Source organism: Branchiostoma belcheri, unplaced genomic scaffold (genome assembly GCF_001625305.1).
Source record: "Branchiostoma belcheri isolate BF01 breed outbred unplaced genomic scaffold, Haploidv18h27 scaffold208, whole genome shotgun sequence".
Taxonomy (NCBI): domain Eukaryota; kingdom Metazoa; phylum Chordata; class Leptocardii; order Amphioxiformes; family Branchiostomatidae; genus Branchiostoma; species Branchiostoma belcheri.
The window spans coordinates 95,128-119,940 of record NW_017803580.1 but is presented as its reverse complement, the minus strand read 5'-3'; the positions used below and the strand labels follow the sequence as shown (position 1 = coordinate 119,940).

The 24,813-nt window shown below is 41.3% G+C and overlaps 2 protein-coding genes across 2 annotated transcripts; one reads left to right on the top strand and one right to left on the bottom strand.

Moving 5' to 3' along the window:
- Positions 1-1,156: 1,156 nt before the first annotated feature.
- LOC109469554 lies at positions 1,157-16,775 on the bottom strand. Its single transcript, XM_019768087.1, has 3 exons — positions 16,617-16,775; positions 3,519-5,001; positions 1,157-3,087 (listed from the first exon to the last, which is right to left on the bottom strand). The coding sequence occupies exons 1-3, from the start codon at positions 16,773-16,775 to the stop codon at positions 1,850-1,852; spliced, it is 2,880 nt and encodes a 959-aa protein (XP_019623646.1). The 3' UTR covers positions 1,157-1,849.
- A 5,067-nt stretch (positions 16,776-21,842) lies between these two features.
- On the top strand, positions 21,843-23,394 carry LOC109469571. The gene has a single exon (XM_019768105.1). It carries the CDS (start codon positions 22,208-22,210, stop codon positions 22,826-22,828), a length of 621 nt encoding a protein of 206 aa, XP_019623664.1. The 5' UTR covers positions 21,843-22,207; the 3' UTR covers positions 22,829-23,394.
- Positions 23,395-24,813: the final 1,419 nt, after the last annotated feature.

The following is a 24,813-nucleotide window of genomic DNA, read 5'->3' as shown; positions in this document are numbered from 1 at the left end:
ATGAGGCAAAGTCAAACTGTAATTGCCAACACAAGAAATTGGAATTACCCAAATGTTTACCACCCCCTAACAACCATCGCTCAACAAAGACGGGGGGCACCACAGACTTTCTGAAACCTATGACCCACTGCTCATTCACGTGAGTCATCTGCATAACGTGACGTCAAAAAACGGTGGGTCTCTCATTCTCAACAATGGAGTTGTACAGTCGAAAATTTTCTTATGAATAATTCTTATGTTGGAAATTACACTATAAACTTGCTTCATAATGTTTCACCATCTGTTTGTATAAACTACACACATCGATGGTCTTATTTGGATTGTATCTCCGTCTAGCTGGACATGTCACACATACAACATATTGTAAAATGCAAAACAGACCATTTCTGATATAAGAAGTAAAAGGTGTAGTGAATACCGAGCAGTTTGTACGTAGTCCAATTTTTGTTAAATCATTCATGAATATGTGTAACGTTACAAAACAATTCAGTGTTACATGCAGTCAATACAAGTTCAGAACAATCTGTAAAAAGCTAGCCGTCAACTACACGCAGTGTACAAATGACAACTATTACTTTGTACTACATGTGAAATTGATTTTGCATAACAAAGGCCTCACATAATTCATAAGCCCCCAAACATTAAGTTTCTATCCTTCAGTACTAGAGTATGACAGTTTCACGTAAGAATGCCAAAGAAGCCATTGATACGTAGAACTCGAGTCCCGTACTTGTCCTAACTTTTGTGGATAGTTTTATCAGGTCGGAGAGTCAATGGACGTTAGGGTTCTTTTTTCGCAACCACAGGTGCAACATCCGCTAACAGGACAAACACTGCACAGAATGCTATCTTTAAGTACATTGTAAAGGTTGCGTAAATGTACACGCAAAGGAATAAAAATGGAACCTCTACGCATGCATTAAGGCGTGCTTCAGGAGTTGATTTTTTTTGTACTGAGACCCAAACGTTGGCAGGTGTTTGTTACGTCAATATGCTATAGCCTTGTGTTTACTAGCTGTCTACAGAAGTAACCTTGTTGGCCAGCTCACAATAGAATTGCCTCATAAATATGTCTATGCAACATAATATCTGGTTGTGTGCTAATGTCTTTTTTTGGTGATTTTTTTCACGTCACAGTCACAGAAATAGGCTGATGGGACATCTATAAAGTTTAACTCATTGATATGTACAGATGTAAAGTCGTAAATGTCATGTAATCACTGTTCAAATGTTCACTACATTAAACATTCCAAATGTACAGTTGTTGTGTTTCCTTGTAAGACGTGAGTTGAATACAAAGTTATTATCTAAAGACCTTTCATGCAACAGAAGGTGGCCTTGTGTTCCTTTGCTGCAAATAGAAGTAGGCAGGCATTAAAGCGGCATTATGTAACACTAGGACTGGACGATACAAAATCAATTTTCTGGTTATTTCTGATAAAGTTGAATCAACCAAACTCAACTGCAAATAAGTGCCATTCAGTAAGTGGAAGTCCCAAAATATGACTCTAAAAGATGAAAACACAGCTGTCAGCCATGTTTGTTTACATTCTGGTAGTTTGTGGTGGCACCACGAACTGGGTGCGCCTTGTGTGGGATGATTTAGCGCTAAAAATAAATGTCATAATTTTATTAATTTATTTGAGATAATTGCACAAACCACACGAAGATTTCTTTCAATCAAAATATTTATGTTACATAATAATGCCCCTTCAAGTTACAGAATGCCACACCTTGTCATACGCGTAGCAGCACTGAAATATCAACCTATTTCGATGCTGATGGATTTGCTATAAATCCTATAAGTTGTTTATGTATGGAATAAATTTACAGAATCACACCCTTAAGCTTAGCGTGGCGGCTGGTCCTGTCTTTCCTGCCCATGATAATGTATAATAGATTTCAAGATATCGCATGCTGCGTAGCCGTTACCCCTTGCCTGTGCTGTTGTGCTTCCCGGTGTATGATGCCGACCTTTCCCGGGTCCCTGGGTCCCTGTGGCCGGTCCCAGGAGTGACCTGTCCGTCTCAGCCCTAAGGCTCCAACCGGGTATGACGGAGTCTTCACCACCAACAGTCCGACCCGGTCCGACCGTCTGTTGCAGCTGCCACGTGTCCGGCGAGTCTTGTCCCGACACTTCTCTGTCGTCTTCCGTTTTAATGCCCGTACTTAACTGTGACTGCAAACCTGCATGGTCAAGTCCCTCCTGCTTCTCAGCTAACCTTGAGACCGCGCCAGGTTCCTTCTCTGTTCTTGTTCCAGTGTCAGCCAATGTCCGAGTTCGACTGATCCGCCGCAACGTTTCCGAGGCCGTCAGCCAATGGTCGTCTCCTACAGATTCTGAGTTGGAATTTGAACACAACAATCCCGGCGTCACGTGCTGAGATGGCGCAGCCGACAACAGGTCAGTTCCCTGGACAGGCTGGTTGGTCACGACGTGTGGGTACTCAGGTAAGCAGGGCATTTCTTGAGACACGCGAGGTTCCTTTTCTGAGCTGATTGTATCGGAAGATGGTCTGTGTTTTTCGTTGTTGCCGTCTCCATCAGGCGACGTGCCAGCTGTAGTGCCGAGAACACCACCTTCCCCTGCAGACTGAGGACACGTTTCCTCCTTCTTCTGACCACTGAGGTCTCCCTTATGCACCTCAGTAGAGCTAACTCCACTGCCGTCCTTTCCTTTTTGGGGAAGTGAGGTGAGATATTCTCCGCACATGGACCTGAGTGTCTGAGACGCACCAATCCCCGCCCACTCTTCGCCATCCACGCCCCTTTTCTTACACCCGACGTCTTCCTCCGTGTCTCGGTAGGAGTCTCTGGTCAGGAGGCGCGTAAGAATCTTGTCCACGGACTTCCGTGACTGCAGGACGCCACGGCGCGAGGTTCTCTTGGAGCTGCGCGGTTGAGCAATGCCCCCTTGCGAGCTCCGTTCGTCAGTGCAAGGTCTGTCTGTCTCTCCAGGCATTTCGGGAGATTGCCCATGTTGATATCGTGGAGTCGGCCCCGTGGCTAACCGCCGTGATGATCTGTACTGTTCTGCGGGTCCCCGGCGAACTACTGGCGCCCCAGTCCAGGCAGCCCGCTCCTTACCTAGATGCCAAGACAATCACAAAAATGAGCAGCCTATACTTTTACAGAAGAGAGAATCAGCAGCTTTTGCAACTGTATAATTGATGCCAATTGACATACACGTATACATTTATAATTGGAGACTACTACTGTCGACCTTTCCTGGTTTTTACAGTTCATTTAGTTCAGAAAACGTCGGTCCTAGAAGAGTCTGCTATGGATGCTAGCACAAACAGGGATGGCCTTTTCAGTTTTTACAGTATATGTAAAATGTGACCAGATGTGTATTATGTTAAATCAATTGCATTTAAGGGCAAACCCCTCGAAAAACCTTGAAGGTTTTAGCTTTCTCCAGCCATTACTCTTATTATTTCCTGCAAATTAACTCGCTGTGACTTTTTCTGTGCAATATACTGCAAATAAGTAAATAAACAAAAGATGATGTTGTTTACCTGGGGGAGATGAGGATGCTGGTGATTCCAGGAGAGCCGCCAGTGTCGGGACTACAGCTGCCGTAGCCGTGCGCTGGTCCGGCCCGCGGGCAGGCCGGGTGTCTGGCGGTGAACTGCGGTGTTCCAAACGGCTGGTAGTGAAGAACTGACTCGTGTCTGAATCTGCCTGTTTTGGACCGGTTTTTTTCTGCCACAAGGAGAGCAAGGCGGACTCAGAAGTCTCATTGTCGTTTGGAAGAGGAGAGGGTCTGGCACGCTGCAGCTCGGTATCGGACATCTCTTGTGCCTGTTTATGTTGTGCGCACTCGTATCGCCTACTGAGCGTTTTCAGCAATTCTGCAGCGGACATGCCGATGGATTGTCCGTCTGTGTTGCAAGAAGCAGGAGGTGATTTCTCGCTGAAGCTTTCAGTCAGAACTTCCCCTCCGTCACCGGCCACGTCAGGGAGTGTCTCCCGTTTGACTGGTTTGTCGCACGTTAAACGTTCTTCGAAAAGTTGTCCGTGTGTTGCGACATTTTCTTCCAAGGCACATCGGAATGTCGGCCGACTTTCCTCCTCTGTACTTTCCGCGCCTGGCTGATTCTCCTTCCTCAAGACGCTTGTTGATCCGTCATGATGAAGTGATTGTTTATTTATAGCCCACTGTCCGCGTCCCTGCTCCCCAATGTCCGGGCCAACCTCCGGTTCAGCGTCTCCCCGGCTCCCGGCCGAACCTGCCGCAACATCGTAGCCGGGATCTTCCCTTTCGCGCTTAACGGTGACCGTCACGCCTCGGTCGTACTGAGACCTGCGTGACGCGCCCGTCAGGTAGCAGGCTTCTGGGTACACCTTTTTAGAGCCGCGCTGACGTTCTGCTGATGAGTGATGACTGTCCAGCTGTCGTTGTGTGGACAACTTGGTCTGTACACGTGTGGTATCTGTTTCCTCATCACCAGGGAGGATCTTGTCGTCGAGTCTTGCTTTTTTTGCCAACCCGGATGAGCTTTCATCCTGACTTGGTTTACTGCCGTCCTGACCAAGTTTACTCTTGCTCCCTGTAGCCCGCTCTGTGTGAGGAGCTGAAGCCCCGGCCAAGGCAGCTCCTTCTTGGAAGGACCGACTAAAGTGTGAAATCGCCTCTACCATTGGTTGAATCCTTAACATTGTGGCAGCCTCGAGCAGGTCGTCTGCGTTGTCGGGGGAGATGGTGAATTCTGCCATGTAGATAAAGCGGAGGATCTCTTCAAATGACGACGCGCTCACAAGAGGCACGAAGGTCACATGATCCGACTGCATTTGTTGGCCGAGTAAAAACAAAGACTCGAAGTACGAGCTGCTTGCGGCCAAAAGGACCCGGTGACATTTGAACGTTTTGCCCCCCGCACCTACTGTTACGTCACAGAATCTACCGCTGACACGGAAGGCGTCTAACTGTTTGAGGATCGCAGTCTGGTGGATCAGTGACTTGTACAGGCTGTTTTCCATGGTGGTCTTGGACGAATTCTACACGAACTAACGTGTCACCTAGAGAAAAAAAAAAACAGTTTCAGACAGATTTCAAATGGAATTTCCAGTAACAGTCAAGGCATGAACATGTACTGCTTCTATGACACAGATTCATGCAGATTACGCTTTATTCGATTGTTTATCACAATTAAGTGATGTATTTTGATGCTTTTTATCTCCATAAGCAAAAGTAGCTCACCCCAATTTTCATAATGGAATATACCAACACAGATGAACTTCCATGCGTGCTAAGTCATGATAAGGTCATTAACTAAGTGACCAATGACCGTGTTGCCTCTTGATGTGTGATCTATATATATATATAGCCACATCTTCTGTAATAGTTTTACAGTTAAAGACAGATTTCAACTGGAATGTCCAGCATGAAAATAATGGACTTGCTCAAACCCCAGTCTTTGTCAAGAAATGAAGCCACTGCCTCTATCTATGGCGCACTTGTAAGCAGATTACGATTAATTCGATTGTGGATCAAATCTTATCAAATTTGATGCTATTTTTTTTTTATTCCAACATGTAATCACCAGACGTGGTGACGACACAATCAAATTTTTTCAACTTATATTAATGCCGCCACCAACACAGGGGACAAATACATGACAGGACAATACTCATTTACACCTGAGCTGAGTGGGGAAAGTCGTGTAAAGTGCCTTTCCCAAGGGCACAACATCGGTGGCATGTCAGGACTCGAACCCGGGACTGTAAGTTCCGAGTCGCGCACTCTGCCGCTACGCCACACGACCCCATACTATTTAGAGATGGTAAAAGAATTTTGACCTTGAAAAATTACTGTGCAACACCCCTCTATGGGTATAAGACCCAGCACAGGGGGGGGGGGGGGTGCGCTGCGCCCTTCATGACTCCTCAGGTGCAGTAGTACGGCTTCATTGAACTTGTCAGGCTCTGAGATTTTCGATATATTTTGCTTCCTTTTCTCTCCTTGCAAAGAGTCTGGTTCTGTGTCCATAATATTTTGCTTTGTCTACTGGAATGGTGTGTCCAAGCGACTCTATATTTAAATACCGCACTGGTGATTTACCGTTCGTAAGGTTTGGTTCTTTCGTGTTGAAAATTACAGTAAAAATCCTTCCTCTACCGAGAAATTACCCTGGGTGCCAAACTAGTATCGGGCCGTTAGCCGTTTTCCTTCGGCAGCCAAGAGCCCTTCGCCCGCCTATCTAAATTACAGCTACCGGTCGTTGCTATAGGGCCAGCCAAACTCCCGGGCTAGTCTCCCCCGTAGCGATAATTTAGACAGGCGGGAAAAGGGCTCTAGGCTGCCGAAAGGAAAGGGTTAGGGGCCCGAAACGTGTTTGGCTTCCAGGGTACCAAAAAATATAAGCTTTCAGGCAATTTTAAATGTAAACATGCATTTGATATCTTCCCAGTGGGGTACGTGACATGCATGCCAGCATATGTCGCATTTCAGAACGCCCGGCATGTAGTTAGACATTTCAGAACGTACGGAGTGGTGGCGAACACGGGTAACTTTTTGAAAATGAGCATGTCAGTACTAAAAGAAATTTTGATGTGAAAATGATTCACATGTACATGTACATCATTCATGCACGAATTACACCATTGATCTCAGTCAGTAGGCTCAGAAATATCATGTCATGGATACAACGTCCATATACTAGTACATGTATTGTTCCATTTCAAACAAAGTACCCTAACTTAGACATGCATCCAATTAAGTCGCTCTTAAACTACTCTACTTAGTTAAATTTAAAGTAAAAATAGGACTTACGGGAAAAATGACTTTCAATCTTACTTTGCTAATCAAATATTTGTCTTGCGCAACTTTTATCACCGTTTAGTCTGCACTATTATATTAGATATTTCACTGTTGGGTGGGGGTTGGACTTGCGCTGCTAAAAAAACAACTATTTGAGCCAGAAATGATTGATGCTGTCAATAAGACAAACCTTGTGTACTATACTGACCCCAGTACAATCAAATGGATGCATCATTTTGACGCGGAAAAATACGGAAGTAAGGCTGGAGGCCTGAATTAATTTTCACACACAAAAACACCACGTCTTACGGTTCAGCCATGTTAGTATCTGTTATTTTTTTTACAACAGATTACGTAAAATGTCCCCTCAAACTTGGACACTCAAAACCCTTTCGTCACTTTTTCACCGCGCAGTTCCACGGACCGAAGTCGCGGAAGAACTGGGGTGCTGCTTGACATAATTTTAAAAATGACAACCATGCAAATTATGATCTAATTTGTATAATTGACAGTGAAATCTTAAAATCTGCTGCGTTCCATAATATTTATAACTGTTCAAACTTGTGCATAATTAAGACCGAGAGGAATATCGGTTGATATTATATGTAAATGAAGACCTAATTTTCACAATTAGGCCACAGCAAGTAAATTTTATGGATGACATCCTCCACAGACTTCAAATCTAATGTGAGCGGGCGAAAAAAAACAAGGTTACTACATTTTAAAATTCAATCAAATTCAATCAATCATTGTATAAATGGTTTTGATTCATTGGGAACATCACATATACACAGCCAACATCACACACCACTGCATCAAAGTAAAAAAAACAACACATTAAATCAGAGCCTTTTCTTGTCTCCTCTCTTTAAAGTTATCTGCCATACACCTTCAGGCTTGTCAACAGACATCTTTGGACATTTTCGGCATGTTGACCACTGTCAGAACGCAACAAAATTTATTGTTTTTTTTCCAAAATCAGGCGAAAATTAATGCGCGCGCTGATGTCATCCATAAAAATTACTTGCTGTGGCCTTACTTATAAAGTTACAAGGATACAAGGATAAAGGTTACAAGTTAACATATTCGGAGCATTCATAATTGATATGAAAATGCCAGATTGTCATTGGGTGCAGTATATGACCATCTGATCAATTTATGCAAATTTTACTTGCATAATCAATGAGAAACATTTATAAGTGGTAAAGTTAACATCATTTGGTGAAGATATGAGTCACCGCATGACGTCGTGGAACGTGTAATTACATTTGTTATGCCCCGTTTATCAATGCAATAAATTCGTTGTATGAAATGTTGACCAGTCTGGTATTGTTGATCTCTACGTCTAACCAGATCTTTTTGTGTCCGGAAGATAGTATCAGATTGCCATAACAGTATCCATTTGCCACCCAAAATTTGGCTGGCGTAAAAAAATGACAATGAACTTTGGCCAAGGTACTATATTACTGTATTACGTCTCTTCTGTCTTTCCGAAACGTGAAGACAAATTTAGAGAGAAGACGATACGACCTTAACACGGTAAAATAAAAAGAAACCTCCATAAAACGCCTAGAAACATGTCAAAAACGGAAATGATTTATGGAAAATGATTTTGATTTGTTTAAATCGGCCTTTGTTTATTATTTCATGTATCACATGTTTTGTTTATGTATTCCTTTCAGTTTGGATACCTGTGTTACTTACGGCTAACAACCCTAAGTGTTACTTACATAATAAATTTTGATTTAAGTTTATTTCCTCTTTTATATTGATGATTTTACTGTAACTTTGCTGGGCCCCATTGAAAATCAATTTGACTTGCAAATTGAATGGGCTACCCAGCTGTCTGAAGATTAAATAAAAAAGAAGAAGAAATAGATAAATAAAAAATAAGCGGACGCCTAAACAACTGCTTTGACAGTACGGTATGTTGACTTTGTGTTTCCTTTTATATCTTTATTTTGTCCCCTCGTTCGATTTGTTGATTTCCGGAAATCCGACAACCATGAAATCAAATTTGATTGGCCTCAGTCTCTCCCTGTAACAATATACGAGCGATCGCTGTTTTTGTTTACATCATGTTCACGCAAATTATCGTGAAGGAACACGCATTATCAGGCAAATCACCCAACTGTTACCCGATTTTTGCCTACCAGTCGCTGGCCGTGACGTCATGCTCGTACATACAAACCGATGTAACGGCCATGACCTTTGATATGCGTAATCAGGCAGTAGTAAACATTGGCGCGGTACTGTATAACGTCAACCTCTAACACAAACCACGTTACACGCTCTAGATACTGGATATATTATCGAATCCGTAACCTAGATACTGCACTGCGCCTTCTTCAACGTATATGCACATGTAGGTCACACTGAAGGTCACACGTCGTACACGAGTAATCTACTAAATACGCCGATCAAGATACGGGCCCAAGCTACAGAAACCCCGGTATAAACTGTTACCGATACCTGTAGAACTGCCTTGTTCAGTCCGCGGTGACCAGGTCACAGTCTTGGTAACGAAAAAACGTCAAACAGCAGTCAACGTACGACAAATTTTAACCCAACGCAAACGGCGGTGACCTTTCATAGCTTAGGAACTTTGATCTTTGACCCAAAGGTCATATGCGGTCAAAGGTTACCAAGCGCCCTGTAGGGGCTATCGTGGTAGCTCCGAGGAGTTGTGATTTGATAGCTCCACAGAGGGTTCCACGCAGCGGCAGTTGCGAATGTACTACCCCCGTTTGTTCAATTCTCTCGGCTTACCGTGGCTGTAGTACACAGACAGATGTGTAATGTTTTGTCTCCTGTTGCATGGGATCCTGGCGTTTCTCGTTTCAGCTTGTTTATTCAAGGAGTGTGGTAGAACGTCCTTGGTTATATTTACCGCACAGCCAAATCTCGCTTCTTGGCGCATCGGTGTCAACCTGAACATCAGGTACGAATGTCAACATATAGAAATTTGCCTTGTCAAAGCCGAGCTTATTAAATCGGGTCTCATTTCGGGTGACAGGCGCAGGTATCGTCAGGTATGTTGGGACATGTGGGCCATCATACATCATCATATATGAATGAGTAGAGTATTGAATTCGAATCATTTGAGCCAGGTATATTGGGAGGGGTTCTTTTCCGTGTTCTGTAGCAGGTTTCACTAATTCGTCGCGAGGGAGGAAGCAGGTGTTGCATGAAACGAAGGTGGTAATCAGAATTTGCGCGTAAGTTCTCTGAGTTTTGGGGAAAATTTGGAAGGGATGAAAACGAACATCATGAAAAACAAGAACTGATTATTTATCCCAATTATTTAGCACTGTAATCTATTTTATTATGAAAAACGTGCTAATTTGTTTTCTTGGGATATTTGTTTTTTTAATTTTTTTCACTAGTATGATCACCATCTGTTATTAGTGAAAAAATGGGATGACACCCCTGCCATCCCATTTTTTCACTAATAAGAATATAACACAATCACACAGCCAAATCCACGGAACAATGTTATCACCTAGCTTACAGTAAAAATATTTTAAAGGTAAACAAAATTGAACTGAACTAGAATTCCATGATCTCATAATTTGTCGCTTACGTCCCTTTCAACGCTTAGCAAGTTACTAATTTATGCAAGTAATTAAAATAAGGTGACATTATTTATGTAAATCTGAGATGCATTGTATAGGGTTGGCGGATTACTTTATTATTTTGTTACTAGTAGCTTCAGTGATGATTGGCACATTCTTGACATTCTTATGTTAGCTATCATGATGAGCTTATTTGCATACTATCAATGAGAAAATTGGAAACAATTTATATCACTATGATTCCTTCATTACTTGAATATGCTGATATTGTATGGTGTAGTTTTTCTGCTAAAGACTGTGATCTACTTGAGTTTGTGTACAAATATCAGCGACACGGGTCTGTACTGGAGCCGCATGAGAGGCACTAAACAGCGTTTTAGCTGAGGTTGGATGGGATACTTTGACTGACAGAAGGCAAGAACATAAATTGATCCAATTTTGAAAAATTGTAAATGGTCTCGCGCCACAGTATTTACAGGATCTTATTCCATCATTCACGTATTGGTGATTCTGTCCCATACAATCTTCGCGCCAACCAGAATTTCTCCTTCATAGCTTGTACTTGAAACTGAAAAGTATACAAATCTTTCTTACCTTAACCATTTATTTGTGGAATGATCTACCCCCCCCCCAATATTTTTACGATCAATATCTTTACAAAGGAGTTGGACTTACTATTCAACAGACCGTAAAAACACTTCCACTTCTCTCATGGCCAAAGACACTCCGCTGTTCATCACACAAGGCTCCGTCTTAATTTCAGTCAAACTACCATCCATTTCAACATTATTGTATTGACTACCCTAAATGTACATGTGGCTATCATAGACTTAGTGAAACAACTGACCACCACTTTCTACACTGTAAACTTTATACTTAATTAATAAGTAAAAAAAGTACTCTGTTATCATCTCTTTCAACATAGTAGAGCTGCGGCATCTCAATGACAAAGCCTTTATTTACTGTACAGGTACATGTAGATTCTCTAGTCTTGTTTGTACTCATCTTTCTTTTACCCATTCTGTAACTGTGTATGTATGTTATTGTATTTTACTCTTGTTTTAGGTTTTTGAGTAGAAAGCGATTAGCAACTGTGCTTCTTACCTTATATAAGTGAATAAAAAAATGAAGAAATTCTATAAGTTACCTCCGTTTCATGATAGGACTTTCAAAAAAAGGAATTGTGCAACTAATGCATAGTGAGGCACATAGCCCAATAATGACGTGAACTGAACTCGCCCAGGGACATCGATCCTGTCCCACTCTGGAGTCATTAAGACAAAAAAGAGCAGGTGGGATGAAAGAAAGAAATACAACCTTATAAGCTCATAGAATAAACTCTGTGTAACTGCTTTTTGCTACGTAGCTGTGGGTGCGAGGCGGCCTCACCGTAACTAGATCTCTTTATTTTCAGCCAAGCGCGCCTCTCCTCCCGACAGGTGTGTTTGGTTTGCCCGGGGCTCCTCGGATACGTCATGCCAGCTTTACCCCAACCGACAGGACGGATACAGCCCCAATCCCCCATGACCGACACTCTGCCCTCTAGATTCACGAAATGTGATCCTTTAATATGAAGCAACGGAGTCGCTTGCTACCTGTCCTCAGCCGCTGACAGTGTCTTCAAAAACTGCCGCTGACAGTGTCTTCAAAAACTGCCGCTGACAGTGTCTTCAAAAACTGCCGCTGACAGTGTCTTCAAAAACTGCCGCTGACAGTGTCTTCAAAAACTGCCGCTGACAGTGCCTTCAGAGACTTTGAAGGATACCTATTCCTGACGCTATCAGCTGCGATGATTTTGCTGATAGTTTCTGCATAAAAACAGAGTTGTGACGTTGTCCGTAGGCTGATTTCAAGTACATGTAACATGAAAAAAAAAGGGGGGTAGTGTGGTGTATACGTAGCGGCAGAGTGCGCGTCTCGGAACCTAGAGGTCCCGGGTTCGAGTCCTGACATGCCACCGATCTTGTGCCCTGGGGAAATGCACTTTACACGACTTTCCTCACTTAACTCAAGTGAAAATAAGTATTGCCCTGTCATGTATTTGTCCCCTATGTTGGTGGCGGCATTAATATATTCATATTAAGTTGAAACACTTGAGTGTGCCTTCACCGCGTCTGGTGATTACATGTTGGAATTTAAAAAAATAAATAAAAAGGGCGGACAATGGTCGAAAATCTAGCATGTAACTATACTCTCGTCTGGATATTGACACTAATTCATGGCATATTGGGTTTGATTTCTTTTTCAGAGACAATGGAATAGGAATTCTCCCACTTTTTCTGTAATGTGTTGGTTTTGTGAGGTTTGTCAAGAGGAGAGTAGTTTTCTTTTTGTGAAATAAGAATGGAATTTGTTGTCCTAACATTAAACCCCCCGTGTGTAGGCGTCAGTGGAACACCCTGCCTCATGTGGCCGACTGATCTGGATGTCGGACTAATGATCCTCAGGTCCAGTTAAAGTTGACGTTAATGATGAGAGATTGACGCCGTGGCACACCGGTAAATACGACATCGTCCCGCGGCCATCCATCTGCCCACCACAACACCACGGAATTGCCGGGCTGAAGTCGTTACCAGATGTCGTAGTTAGGCCACTGCAAAAAAAAAAATGGATGACATCCTCCACCGACGCCAAAATTAATGCGATAGGGCGAAAAATAAGCCGACCAGAAAAAAAAGATTACTACATTTTCAAATTTTGAGATCCCTTGTAAACAAGAATTGTTGGGACAAAAATTACATCATCACAACAAACAGGTTTTATCAGTATTACCTGCCATTGTGAATGCGTGTATTTTGATTAACTAGAACAATTGCAGAAAAGAGCTTGTCGCATCATCATGGACATACAGCTATCATACTGGATAATCGTGTGCGACGGGACGCCTTTAGTCTGTGTAACGCAAACTCTGCCGTCCGCGGCTTTAGCGGACCCTTTCCGGCTGTATGTTGGGCGGGCGACAACCGTAAAGCGATTCAATCAGGCTAGGACATCTCAGACTGTCAAGACTTGCCATCAGACGTAGGTTTGCTGGGTCCCTGATGGTCTCTAAACCGATAGACGTTTACGACTTTTTGCCCATTTTTTTATGTTGATCGGTGCCAGAGGGCAATACAATTTCTTGTTTTTTCTCTCGAAATTTAGCTAAAATTAATGCGCGTGTGATGTCAACCATAAAAATGACTTGCTGTAGCCTTACCGGTGAAACTGACTTACCTGACGCAGCTCGTCTTTCTTCAATAATTACCACACTGCGTCACGTTATGAAAGGTTTCTGTGTCAGTGAGAATTCCAAACTGTCACACTCTACACTACACTCTGTGTCAGCTTATTACATGGGTTGGAAAATCGCGATAATTAAGAATGTAAATTACGAGAGATTGCGGAAAATGCGTACCTAACTCCAGGCTACTTCGTCACCGCTAATTGGCCAGAGCGCGCGATGAGGATGGATGTGGAAGTTTGTCTGACGTGCTTTAACAGTGCCGGGAGTGCCGCACAAGTGGAGCCGGGGGAATTCATCAGCGACAATGTATATTGCGGGAGACGCGGTGGTGATAAATCTGGATTTCCAGAGACGTCTCATAAAGAGAGCGGTTGAGATAACATCAGGAATAACAGCGGTGAGAAGACACAATACAGATGTCGCCGGGGGAGGTACAGCCGGCATGACGACGGGAGACTGCTCTGCTGTGCCGGGTCTGCTCGCTGTTCTGCCCGCAGAGAACACGAGGACGTCCCGCGTGTGACTGTTTCACACACCGCAGGGCTTCGACTCAGGTAGGGACAGACTCAAGTGTGATAGGAAGCGTGTGGTGGAGTTAACAAGTAGTTCACCATTGTCTCTCTGTGTGTGTTTGTATAAGTGTGTGTGTGCGTGTGTTGGTGTGTGCGTGTGTGTGTGTGGCTGTCTGTGTGTATATGTATATATATATATTATGCAGATATGTGTGTGTGTGTGTACGTGTATGTACGTGCAAGTGTGTATAATTGTTTGCAAGTGTGCGTATGTGCGAGTGTTTATTTGTGCAAGTTGTTCTTGTTCCCCAGACGTGTTTTCTTATTTTTTCATCTTTCATCATGTTTCATTTTTTCAAGACATAAAATTATCTGAAAAGCACCAGAATTTCAAATCTTGGCATCATGTTGGGGCTAAAATGTGTACCATAGAGCGAGTGCATGGCCACAGACAAACATGAAATACAACCAACAGTTACCGGGAATGTCATACCTGCGAAGCCTATGGTAGTGTTTTATGTAAAATAGGAACTTCAGTGTCTCACATGACATCTGCCGATATGCGGATCATGCGCACAAATTAAAAAACCGACTTCATACCGTTGAATCTAATACTATCAGACTTTTCTATATTTTAACGTATAATTATGAATGAATGAAGATCTTTACTTGTGCCTAACGTATAGGTCGTCTTGGACTTTATCTAGTAACTACAAGTATACACTAAAATAACATTATAAATGTTCGTGATACATCGATAAGTTTGGGTACTGATGTGTCTTCTACTGCCTTCTCTGTGCATGTACGAACAGATCCAGAGATCATGTTTAAGGTTTGCACAGTTACTGTCAGCTGCCGAAATACAAAATCGGGTTTCTACCGGGACTCTGGACACCCTAGGGAGAGCAGGCATGTGCAGTATTGATGTAACTTTGTTTACATGTCACCATTTGGGAATACGGTTTTACTGAAACCAAATCCGACTCAGGGCAGACATTCAGGACTAGAAGTATCAAATCCATCAGGCAATTTTATATCAAGCCATGTAACTTTTCTACATCAGTACGAGGAGCCTGTCACAACATTTTGACATGTATTTGAATGAACTGAAATAATAATTTGATTTAAGTATGTGCCTTGTAAAATACACAAAGCATGGTTGAACAGAAGATACTAAGTCGTGTTTTATGGAATTTGACTCAGAATAGTTACCAGTGATCGCTGAATAGTTACCGTGAGACTAGTTTTATTTATTCATGAAAATTGCCCACATTTGTGATTGACATAACAGGTGACTGTCAACTTTTCAAGATGTCAACCCTGAGACCACACTGTAAGGTTTGAGCCACTTATATCGGGAAGGAGCCCTGCTCTTTTTTATTAGTCTTGTGGGATCTTTTACGTAGTTAAGGTGTGGCTAATCACGAGAGCTCCGGCTAATCGAAGCTAGGTTCTCATTTTTTACCTGAGCCTGGTGAAGAAATAAGTCCAGGGACACAAAACTAGGGACTACCAGGGATTTTAACCCTGAATGCTCGGATTCTCTGATTCAACTACCCTAACCACAAGGTCACCTTGTTCCTTTGTAAGTAAAATATTTGCTGGCCGTATTAATTGACATTCCATTAAAAAATGTGAACATAAGAAGACCCACTGATGGTTCTTACCAGGGACCACTGTGTAGACCTGTAGTGGCACTGATGTCAGATATGGCACAACAGATCATTAATATACCAGACGGAAAACAGTCGACATCCAACAGCACGCCCACAACTTTACCAGAAACTCCGTCCTAGTCTTTTTAACAGAACGTATACACAATGATGAATGACAATGATAATGACAACGAAGTTTATTACATGTTCATGCTCATTGGGGGTAAATACAGTACTAGTAAGTTAGCGAAAGGACGGTAGTAGGGAAATTATGCTATGTTTATCAGTACATATAATTTACATGCTGCTTGTCTCTTAAAACATGTGTAAACGACCTTTTCCATTACATCGTAGTGATGACATTATGCATAAAGCATGCCATACTTTGTTAGGTGTACATATTTCTGTTCTAACTGTATCTCATTAACAAACATATTATGTCTATTATTGTACAGTGGGCATTCAAGAATAAAGTGTACTATGCTGTTCTTATCACAAATCACAAATGTACATAATCTATCATTCGCAGGAGTTCAGGTCTATTAGTTACTTACTTTAATCTGCAGTGGGAGGTCACAAATCCTTAGCTTAGTCAATTTCAATTTCAATTTTATTAAGAATAGTCAACATAGCAGGGGTACATAGTACTCCTGAATTGTGTGGACTTTACATATTATTATAAGTATAAGAAACGCACAAGACAATTACATACAAGAGTGGGACTTGAAAAAAACAACAACACTAGGTCTGCATTTAGCTATTGTACAATCTGATTGTGCAGTGGAGGAACGAGTTGTACAGTCTGTTTGTCCGTGCCTTGGGCACCGTGATTCCCCCAGAGTTCCTCAAACACCTCCCTGTGCTGTCCGACCTGGCTCCTGGTACCAAATCATGTAGTGGGTGGTCAGGGCTGAGCATACGCTTGAGCAGCTTGACAGCCGCAAGTTCACGTCTTTCGCGGAGTGTTGGGAGGTCGGGAACATTCCTCCTTCCACCCAGAGAGATGATCTTCAAGGCTCTCCTCTGCACTCTCTCGAGAGTCATGGCTCGTCGATAGCAACACGTTTCCGGTAAATGCCGGGATTTCATATATATGTCACATAGGTTAATGTTAACATCATCTTATGCACTAATCATACAAATCACGTCATAAATTTCATAGTTCATGAGACATATATTATTTGGCAAGAGGTTAGAACCATTTTTTTTCTTATTTTTCTTCTTTCAATTTTCAGCACCTTAAAAAAGATACAAATACATAAACTAGTAAATATAAATGAGAAGTAATAAACAGTGCAAGTGAGGTAGAAAGCTTAATATACTTATATTGGGCATACCTCAATCAAATTCGTCAAGAATACAAATAAATCAATTAAGCTAAGATAAAATAAAATAAAGTTAGGTAGAAAGCAAACAATATAATGATGACGGAGTGCTTGGATGCCATTACCTGGATGCTTGTAGATATGACTTAAATTTAAACTTTGAAGAGAAGAAAACAAGGAACTAAATTAGGGAAATGTGGAGTTATTTATAACACAGACGTTTGAAAATAGCTAAGGAGGGACGCTAATTTTTTTAACGGTGTCGCTCAATGCAAGGCTAATTATTTTTTGCCACTACTAGGCATAGAACTAGAGGTACTTAAGCGAGTATAATGTAGTTATGTCAGGAGATGGCGGTAGACCTTTGTTTTGAAGCTTTGTGGATTGTAGTCGGACGGAAAACATCTGTTTGGAAGAGAGTTCCATAATTTTGCAGTCCGGGGAAAGAAGCTGTTGTTGTAAAATGACTCGGAGGCGGCTAATGTTTTATTCAAGTTTATTTAGCCATGCCTTTGACGTGATACGTGGAGGGTAGATATTATTTGCTTAGGTAGTTAGAAACAACAGTGATGCAATATTGGTAATTTATAAATGACGGGAATTTCATATACTAGTACATTCGGAAGTATTTACCAGTAACAAAGCCCAGTGACTTAATGACTAAAAAAGAATAGATCGATTTTGATACCTTTTTTTGGTTTCTAGGCAGCTTACTGATTACTGTAAAGATGCCAAAGAAAGCCATGTGCAACAATGTCAATTTAAATACAATGTACATCAATTGAATTTTGACACTTAACGAGACCTAGGACTACTAATGATTTCTTTGTAGTCAATAATAGAGAATATGGAAAGATAGGATCATCAATTTGATAAACGAACAGCAATGAACACGGCGTAAACAAATTAATTGCATGCTTAACAAGAAAAAAAAGCTTTAATGTACTTTCGTTGTTAACTATTAGAAATTCTACCATTGCGACATTTGTACTTATTAGACCAGGCAAAGATCATCAGCTGAATCATACAAATTATGGCATCAGTTCATTTGAGAAAATGGCGAACTCTAGCTCTGGCCTTGGGTCGATGATCATGAAAAGAACGACATGTTGGGGTATACTGTACGGAAATGAAGACGGAACCCATAGCTACACATTCCGTATATATATGTCACATGTTCGGGGTTTCCTCATAGCAGGAGAAGGGTCACAAGTAACAGAATTTGCCTGTTGTGTATCTTGATGAGAAAACATTTCGTATTTTGTTGTACATGGTTAAGTTGTACATGGTTAAGTCACTGAATAACCCTGAAACGGCAATGCATGTAAGGGAGATTTGTTGCTAATGTTGTTTCATGTACAACAGCCTCTCACCAAACCGTTTTTACTGCATAATGTAACGTTGTAAACATGCATATTGACTATCAAACCATTTACTAACGCAGAGGAATATTTTATGATTATTCAAATTCTAACAATATGTAATAATATGCAATAATGTTTTAACAATACTACCCATATTTTGATGATATTTTGTGTGACCACAGAGCAATTCAGACATCCAGTATGGTTGCCTGCGAGTCCGTCGTCAGTGCGAATTGTGTATGTCTTGAGTTTTCAAATTGAAATAAACCATTCTACTATTACTACATCTATCAATGTACCACATTTGTCCATGATAGAAGTGGCTTGTACAACCAGCCATGTTATTATATACCTGCTACATTATTTTGAATAAATGCCAAGGAAAAAAATAATGACCTGTATGGGTGGTAAATAATTATCATAATGTTCCCTTTAATGGCAGGAAAGCTTTAGTATATTTCTTGATATTAAACGCTAAATCAGGATGTTAGCATGTCTATAAATAAAGTAAAAAAACGTGACTCGGTCAAGTGATTAACCCTCAAACACCCGAACGGGCTCCATTTGGACCCCAGGCGTATATTTTTATGTGCTATTTGAAATTTTTTCATTCGAAAAAAATTCCTCTCGTGACTTTGTCGATAAATATCTTCTACAAGTTCTCCTAATTTTTTTTTGAGATCGGCACAAATTTGTAAAAATAACAACGTAAGTCTTATGTAAGACCATCTGGGGTCCAAACGGACCCCAGTCATGTATTTGCACTTTCCTACACACAAATTGTTCGGATGTCCTCAATATGTCTTCAATGAAGCATTATTGCTTTAATATTATGCAGTTTGCCAAGTAACCTCAACCTCAGGAATTAGGTCATCAGGTTTTTAGAGGTTTGACAATTTGACAATCATATGAGGTCAAAGGTCAACCCCATGTTCATGCCTGCAGGCCTCATCCTATTTTTGCATAAATTATGATAATGAGCTGGAATTTTTGAACACTTAATCATGCCAAAATATACCTCTTACTATGTTTAACCAATATATGTGCAAAGATCATCGAAATAATGCAAAAAGGAATATAAATTTGAAAGAAGCCAAATGGGGTCCATTTGGACCCCGTTCGGGCATTAACGTCACAAAAAAAGTTCGGGTGTTTGAGGGTTAAAGTTTCAAGCGGTATTACAAGAATCTTGATATCAATTTCCGTATGGAGATTCAAAAAAGATTTTACCAAGACGGACAATAGTATACTACTTTGCCGACGGTTGTTAGTTTATTACTTAGTGTAATTTATCAGTTGCTAAATTGGTTGGTTATGTGACGTATGGTTGTGGTTACTTGCCAATATTAGCCTGGGTACCATCCTACTTGTATGCCGGGGCTCCCACACTCGCTTCCCTAAGAAGTACTTCTTAGGGAAGCGAGTGTGGGAGCCCCGTCATACAAGTAGGATGGTACCCAGGCTATGCCAATATGGCCTTCAGTCAAACTTTATAGAATGTTGACATCAATGTTCCCCTATTTTAACACCTAAGTAATACACATTCTCAGCATGGATGTTGCTGGAATCAACCGAAAATTCATTCGTGTCAAAGATTAGCCTTTATTTCATACAGACAAAGTCTTATGACTATTGAGCTCAGACAAACCTCTGGTCCTGACACTGGTTCTTACCTTTTCAAAATCACGGACAAGCGATAAAAAATGAAGTTACTTAACAGACTTTAGTTCTCATGATAGCTTGACGACGTGTACGTATCCATGTGTATGCAAACCATTCCTTTGTTTGTAACCTTTACCTCACCCTGTGGGTATGAATGTACATTGTAACGATAAAGGGCTTCATTCATATATCAATTAATTCATATATTAACTAGGCAAATGTGAACTTCATGTGTATGATTGATATCTTTTGATGTTCGTCTCTTCTCCATCTAAATATATCACATGCCAGAAAGTCCTATTATGGAAAGCAGATACAATTACCAATAAGATCCTAATTTGCGTAATTTGCCTCTGAATATGTCAACTATCACATTGAAATATCCCCATCCCCTATTTCTCCGCTAAACGTAATCTTATTCTTTATATGTGTATAGATTTATAAGGACTTTAAATGATGTAAACTGTATCTTTGTCGTATATTTTGACTGATACGTATCCCTCCCCGAATGACATCAATAAGAAACGACCTGTAGGTCGATATGGGCTTGTCGTAAATAAACAATGGTTCTAACAAACAAACAAACAAACAAACAAACAAACAAAAAAAGCCTTGCGTATTATGAAGATCTCTCATTGATTACGTAGATGCGGTCCTGGAGCTCATTAGTATGAATTATATCAGCTCGCGATCTTCTCTACCCAGACTTGTACAGAGTAGGAAAGACGTATCTTACGAAGACGGCTATTGTAATTTGTATGATTTTCTCGTCAATGATATCCTAATTTGTATGATCTATGTCTTATAATGTTCACTTTTACGTCAAAACGCCACAAGTATGAAACTGCTTCACTGCTATGGTATATTGATATTTTCTCATGAATTCAGCACATTCTCATATCTGTCTGTTCCTCTCTTTTCTGTTCCGAATGTCGCATGTTTGAAAAAAGAAAGGTTCCAAATGTCACATGTTTGAACAAAAAAAGGTTCCAAATGTCACATGTTTGAACAAAAAAGGTTCCAAATGTCACATGTTTCAACAAAAAAAAGGTTCCAAATGTCACATGTTTGAACAAAAAAAGGTTCCAAATGTCACATGTTTGAACAAAAAAAGGTTCCAAATGTCACATGTTTGAACAAAAAAAAAAGAAATGTTCCACATGTCACATGTTTGAACAAGAAAAAGGTTCCAAATGTCAGATGCTTGAAGAAAAAAAAGGTTCCAAATGTCACATGTTTCAACAAAAAAAAGGTTCCAAATGTCACATGTTTGAACAAAAAGAAAGGTTTCAAATGTCACATGCTTGAACAAAAAGAAAGGTTTCAAATGTCACATGATTGAAAAAAAAAGGTTCCAAATGTCACATGTTTGAACAAAAAAAGGTTCCAAATGTCACATGTTTGAACAGAAAGATAGGTTCCAAATGTCACATGTTTGAACAAAAAGAAAGGTTCCAAATGTTTGAACAAAAAAAAGTTTCCAAATGTCACATGTTTGAACAAACAAAGATGTTCCACATGCCACATGTTTGAACAAAAAAGGTTTCAAATGTCAGATGCTTGAACAAAAAGAAATGGTTCCACATGTCACATGTTCAAATGTTTGAACAAAAAAAGGTTCCAAATGTCACATGTCCAAATGAACAACAACAACAACAAAATTTAAATGTCACATGTTTGAAAGTCTTATAATGGAACCAGCAAGTTGTCAATTTCCTCATCCAAGAAAATACTCTACGATCATGTTTTGTCGCCTCAATTTTTACCACACTTTTTATCATTGGATGTCAAAATTTAATAATTGAAGGAACTTGTATTTGCCCATCATGTTTTTATGCCCTATCGCACTGAACCTTGAACGGGGGCATCAAGGATGTCAACACGGAAGACAATGGGTTCCTCTTCTCCACTCGTCCCTGTCCTCCATCAGTGAGTGGAGTACTGCTATGGTGATGTTTCTCAGCCCAGCATCCCTCTTATTTACATTAAACTTGGAGTCTGTAGAGGATGCAGGTTGAAATTTACATGCTGTGGCCTAATCAAATTAATAATGGCGATCGTGAATTGTGCTGTTATCAGTGATTGAAGCTACCTTCCTTCCCCAGCAGGTACAGCTTCTATCGCCATGGTGGTCATCGCTAGGACCTGGTTACTCCTCCTGCTGTGCTGCAGGCAGGCATGCGCCGTACATGTCACACCGCCGGTACCAGGGAACAATGTAAACAGCGCTAACCGAGACCGCCATCTTAGAGAGCATCGCCCACATCATGTCATGCAGACTGGTGAGAATTTCACTACAAATATCAGCCGGGTAACCAGGAATCATGACCGAGGTTTACTGAGGTCTGAAGTGCTGAACCTGAACTTGCTGAGAGGGCAGCTGTTGGCATCAGTAGACATGACCTTCCGCTCCCTCAGCTGTGACGTCACGGTGGCGTGTAATGGCGGGAAACTGAACACCTGTTCGTGCGGAGAAGATCGTCTGCGCGCATGCGTACTACCCATGGCCCGGATCACACACAAGTCCTGGTCACAGTACGACCCCATGACGCTCTTCTGTGTAGGAGTCGAGCTGGCATCTGGCAAAAACGGAACCAACTACGAATTACTGACCCGCTGCAAGACCAAAGGTGTCGGAAAAGTCAAATACAGAGTTTATGTCAAAAGGGAAGACAAGAATGCTGCTCTGGACGAAACGCAAGCAACCGTTCGCTACCGAGCATGCCTGGAACCACTGAAAGATTAAGTTGTGGTTCATTCTGTTATGAGATAGAAAATCACGAATAGCGTGGTTGGTCATTTTCTTACAGCGAATATAAAAGACATTTGATTTGTTTTGATGTGTACACCATCTTTGTTTTTTCTTCATTGTTATAACTACCTTACTTTTGTTTTTGTTGATGTTACTTTGATATGTTTGTGTAGAGAGGAGACTGTCTAGATGATTAAGGTATCGTTTTTTCGCAATCTCCCAAAAAAATTTAAAGAAGATAAAATAAAAATGAATATGAGACCTAACATCTACACGTAGGAAAGACGTTTGCTCTGAAGACACTTAAACACTTCACAGCAAACGTCTTTTCATTAACACATTTTAGAAAATATCTATAATCATTGTATTGCATGCTCCGTAGCAAGAACAAGTTGAACCCCGCATTCCCGCAAAAATATTAATGCATCGTTTAGGTGTCACCAGTGTACGTATACCATGGTGTTATTAGCCATGCTGCGCTCCCCTCCCCCTAGCTACGGTGTACAGCAAGTGCGAAAAAATGGAACAAAACATGAAACAAAACACACATTAGATCACCAACGAGCTAGACCTAGGTATGCGATTTGGAGAAATTCGAAGGTCGCGTTTCACCATATCGCATGTCGATTTTGGCCACCTCAGAGCGCAAACGCGCAGATCGCCCTATGTGTTCGATTTTGTCCACCTGAAAGTGAAAACGCGCAGATCGCCATATGGGCGGCGCATGCCATCATTTGTGTGCGAATTTGTCCCCCTGAAGACGGAAACGCGCAGATCGCGATCTGTGCGAAACTCTCCACCCAACAGCCGGAATGCGCATGACCTTGGGCGCCACTAACAGCAGGGCCAACCGCCTGAAGTCGGCCCGCCGCCGAGCCCACCCGAGTGCAGGGTCCCAAGTGCGTTGTGACGCTGTAACCAGTGTGACGACCCCTGGTTTTACAACATATACAACACGGCATCATGAAGTATATAGTAACCTACTTGCATGTTGGTCTTTGTGAAAATATTTGTTTCTGTGTATTTTTTTTAAACCTGGTTTGCACGAATGGAGCACCGGCCAGAGCGCCTGTCCGGCTCGTCGGTAAAAAAAAAAAAACAGCAAACAATATACTACATGTAGTAGACTAAGTGTTCTTCGGTTATAACTGTATATTCCACAGACACTTATAGAAATATCTTTCTGGTAGCTTTTGCAAGGACATTTGGTAATTTTTTATAAGTGTCTGTGCAGCATTTTTTCAGCTAGAATCCCACCGGTCGACGCCGTCAAGACGGCAAAAGGTAAGTGATCTCAGTAGCCAGGGGAGATCATCGGGCACACAGCGCCGTGGAAAAGGTTTGCATTACACATGTACAGAGAATAAATGTTTCCTAAATTATCGGCACCTTTTGCTTAAATAGAAGTCTACCAAAAACAAACAGAATGATTTGTCTATAGTTTGTCTTATTCGTAGAACAAACTTATAGCCATTTGGAATATTGTAAAATGTCGGCGTATGAACCGACAAAGAAAATGTTGATTGTGCGGTTAAGTCTTTGATTTTCATGTCCTCCGTTAGAAAATTCTTTGACATTGCCTACTATGCATAATTTTCAGACAGTGTCAGACTAGTTAGGTTAAGCCTTTTCTTCTTAATAAAACTATCTACTCGCCAACACAATGCGAGCAAGTAACCTGTGCGGTGGGAAAGCACTCCGCCGACGCGGGAAATTTCAATATGAACACATTAACCTCACCAAACAATAACACATTTGCCTAACAATAAAGTGCGTGGCGTTGTCCACCAGATGTCCTAAGAAAACAACAGCAATATTTCGTAAGGTGACAGTCAATAATATGATAGAAATGTCCACATACGGTGACTTCTAGCCAATCATTGATAGTCTACCTGTCGCAAAATTCTTCGGACTAGCTCAGTCACTCGCATCAGCACTAGCCAACATCAAACGGCTGGTGCATGACCAAGGGTGAAGAA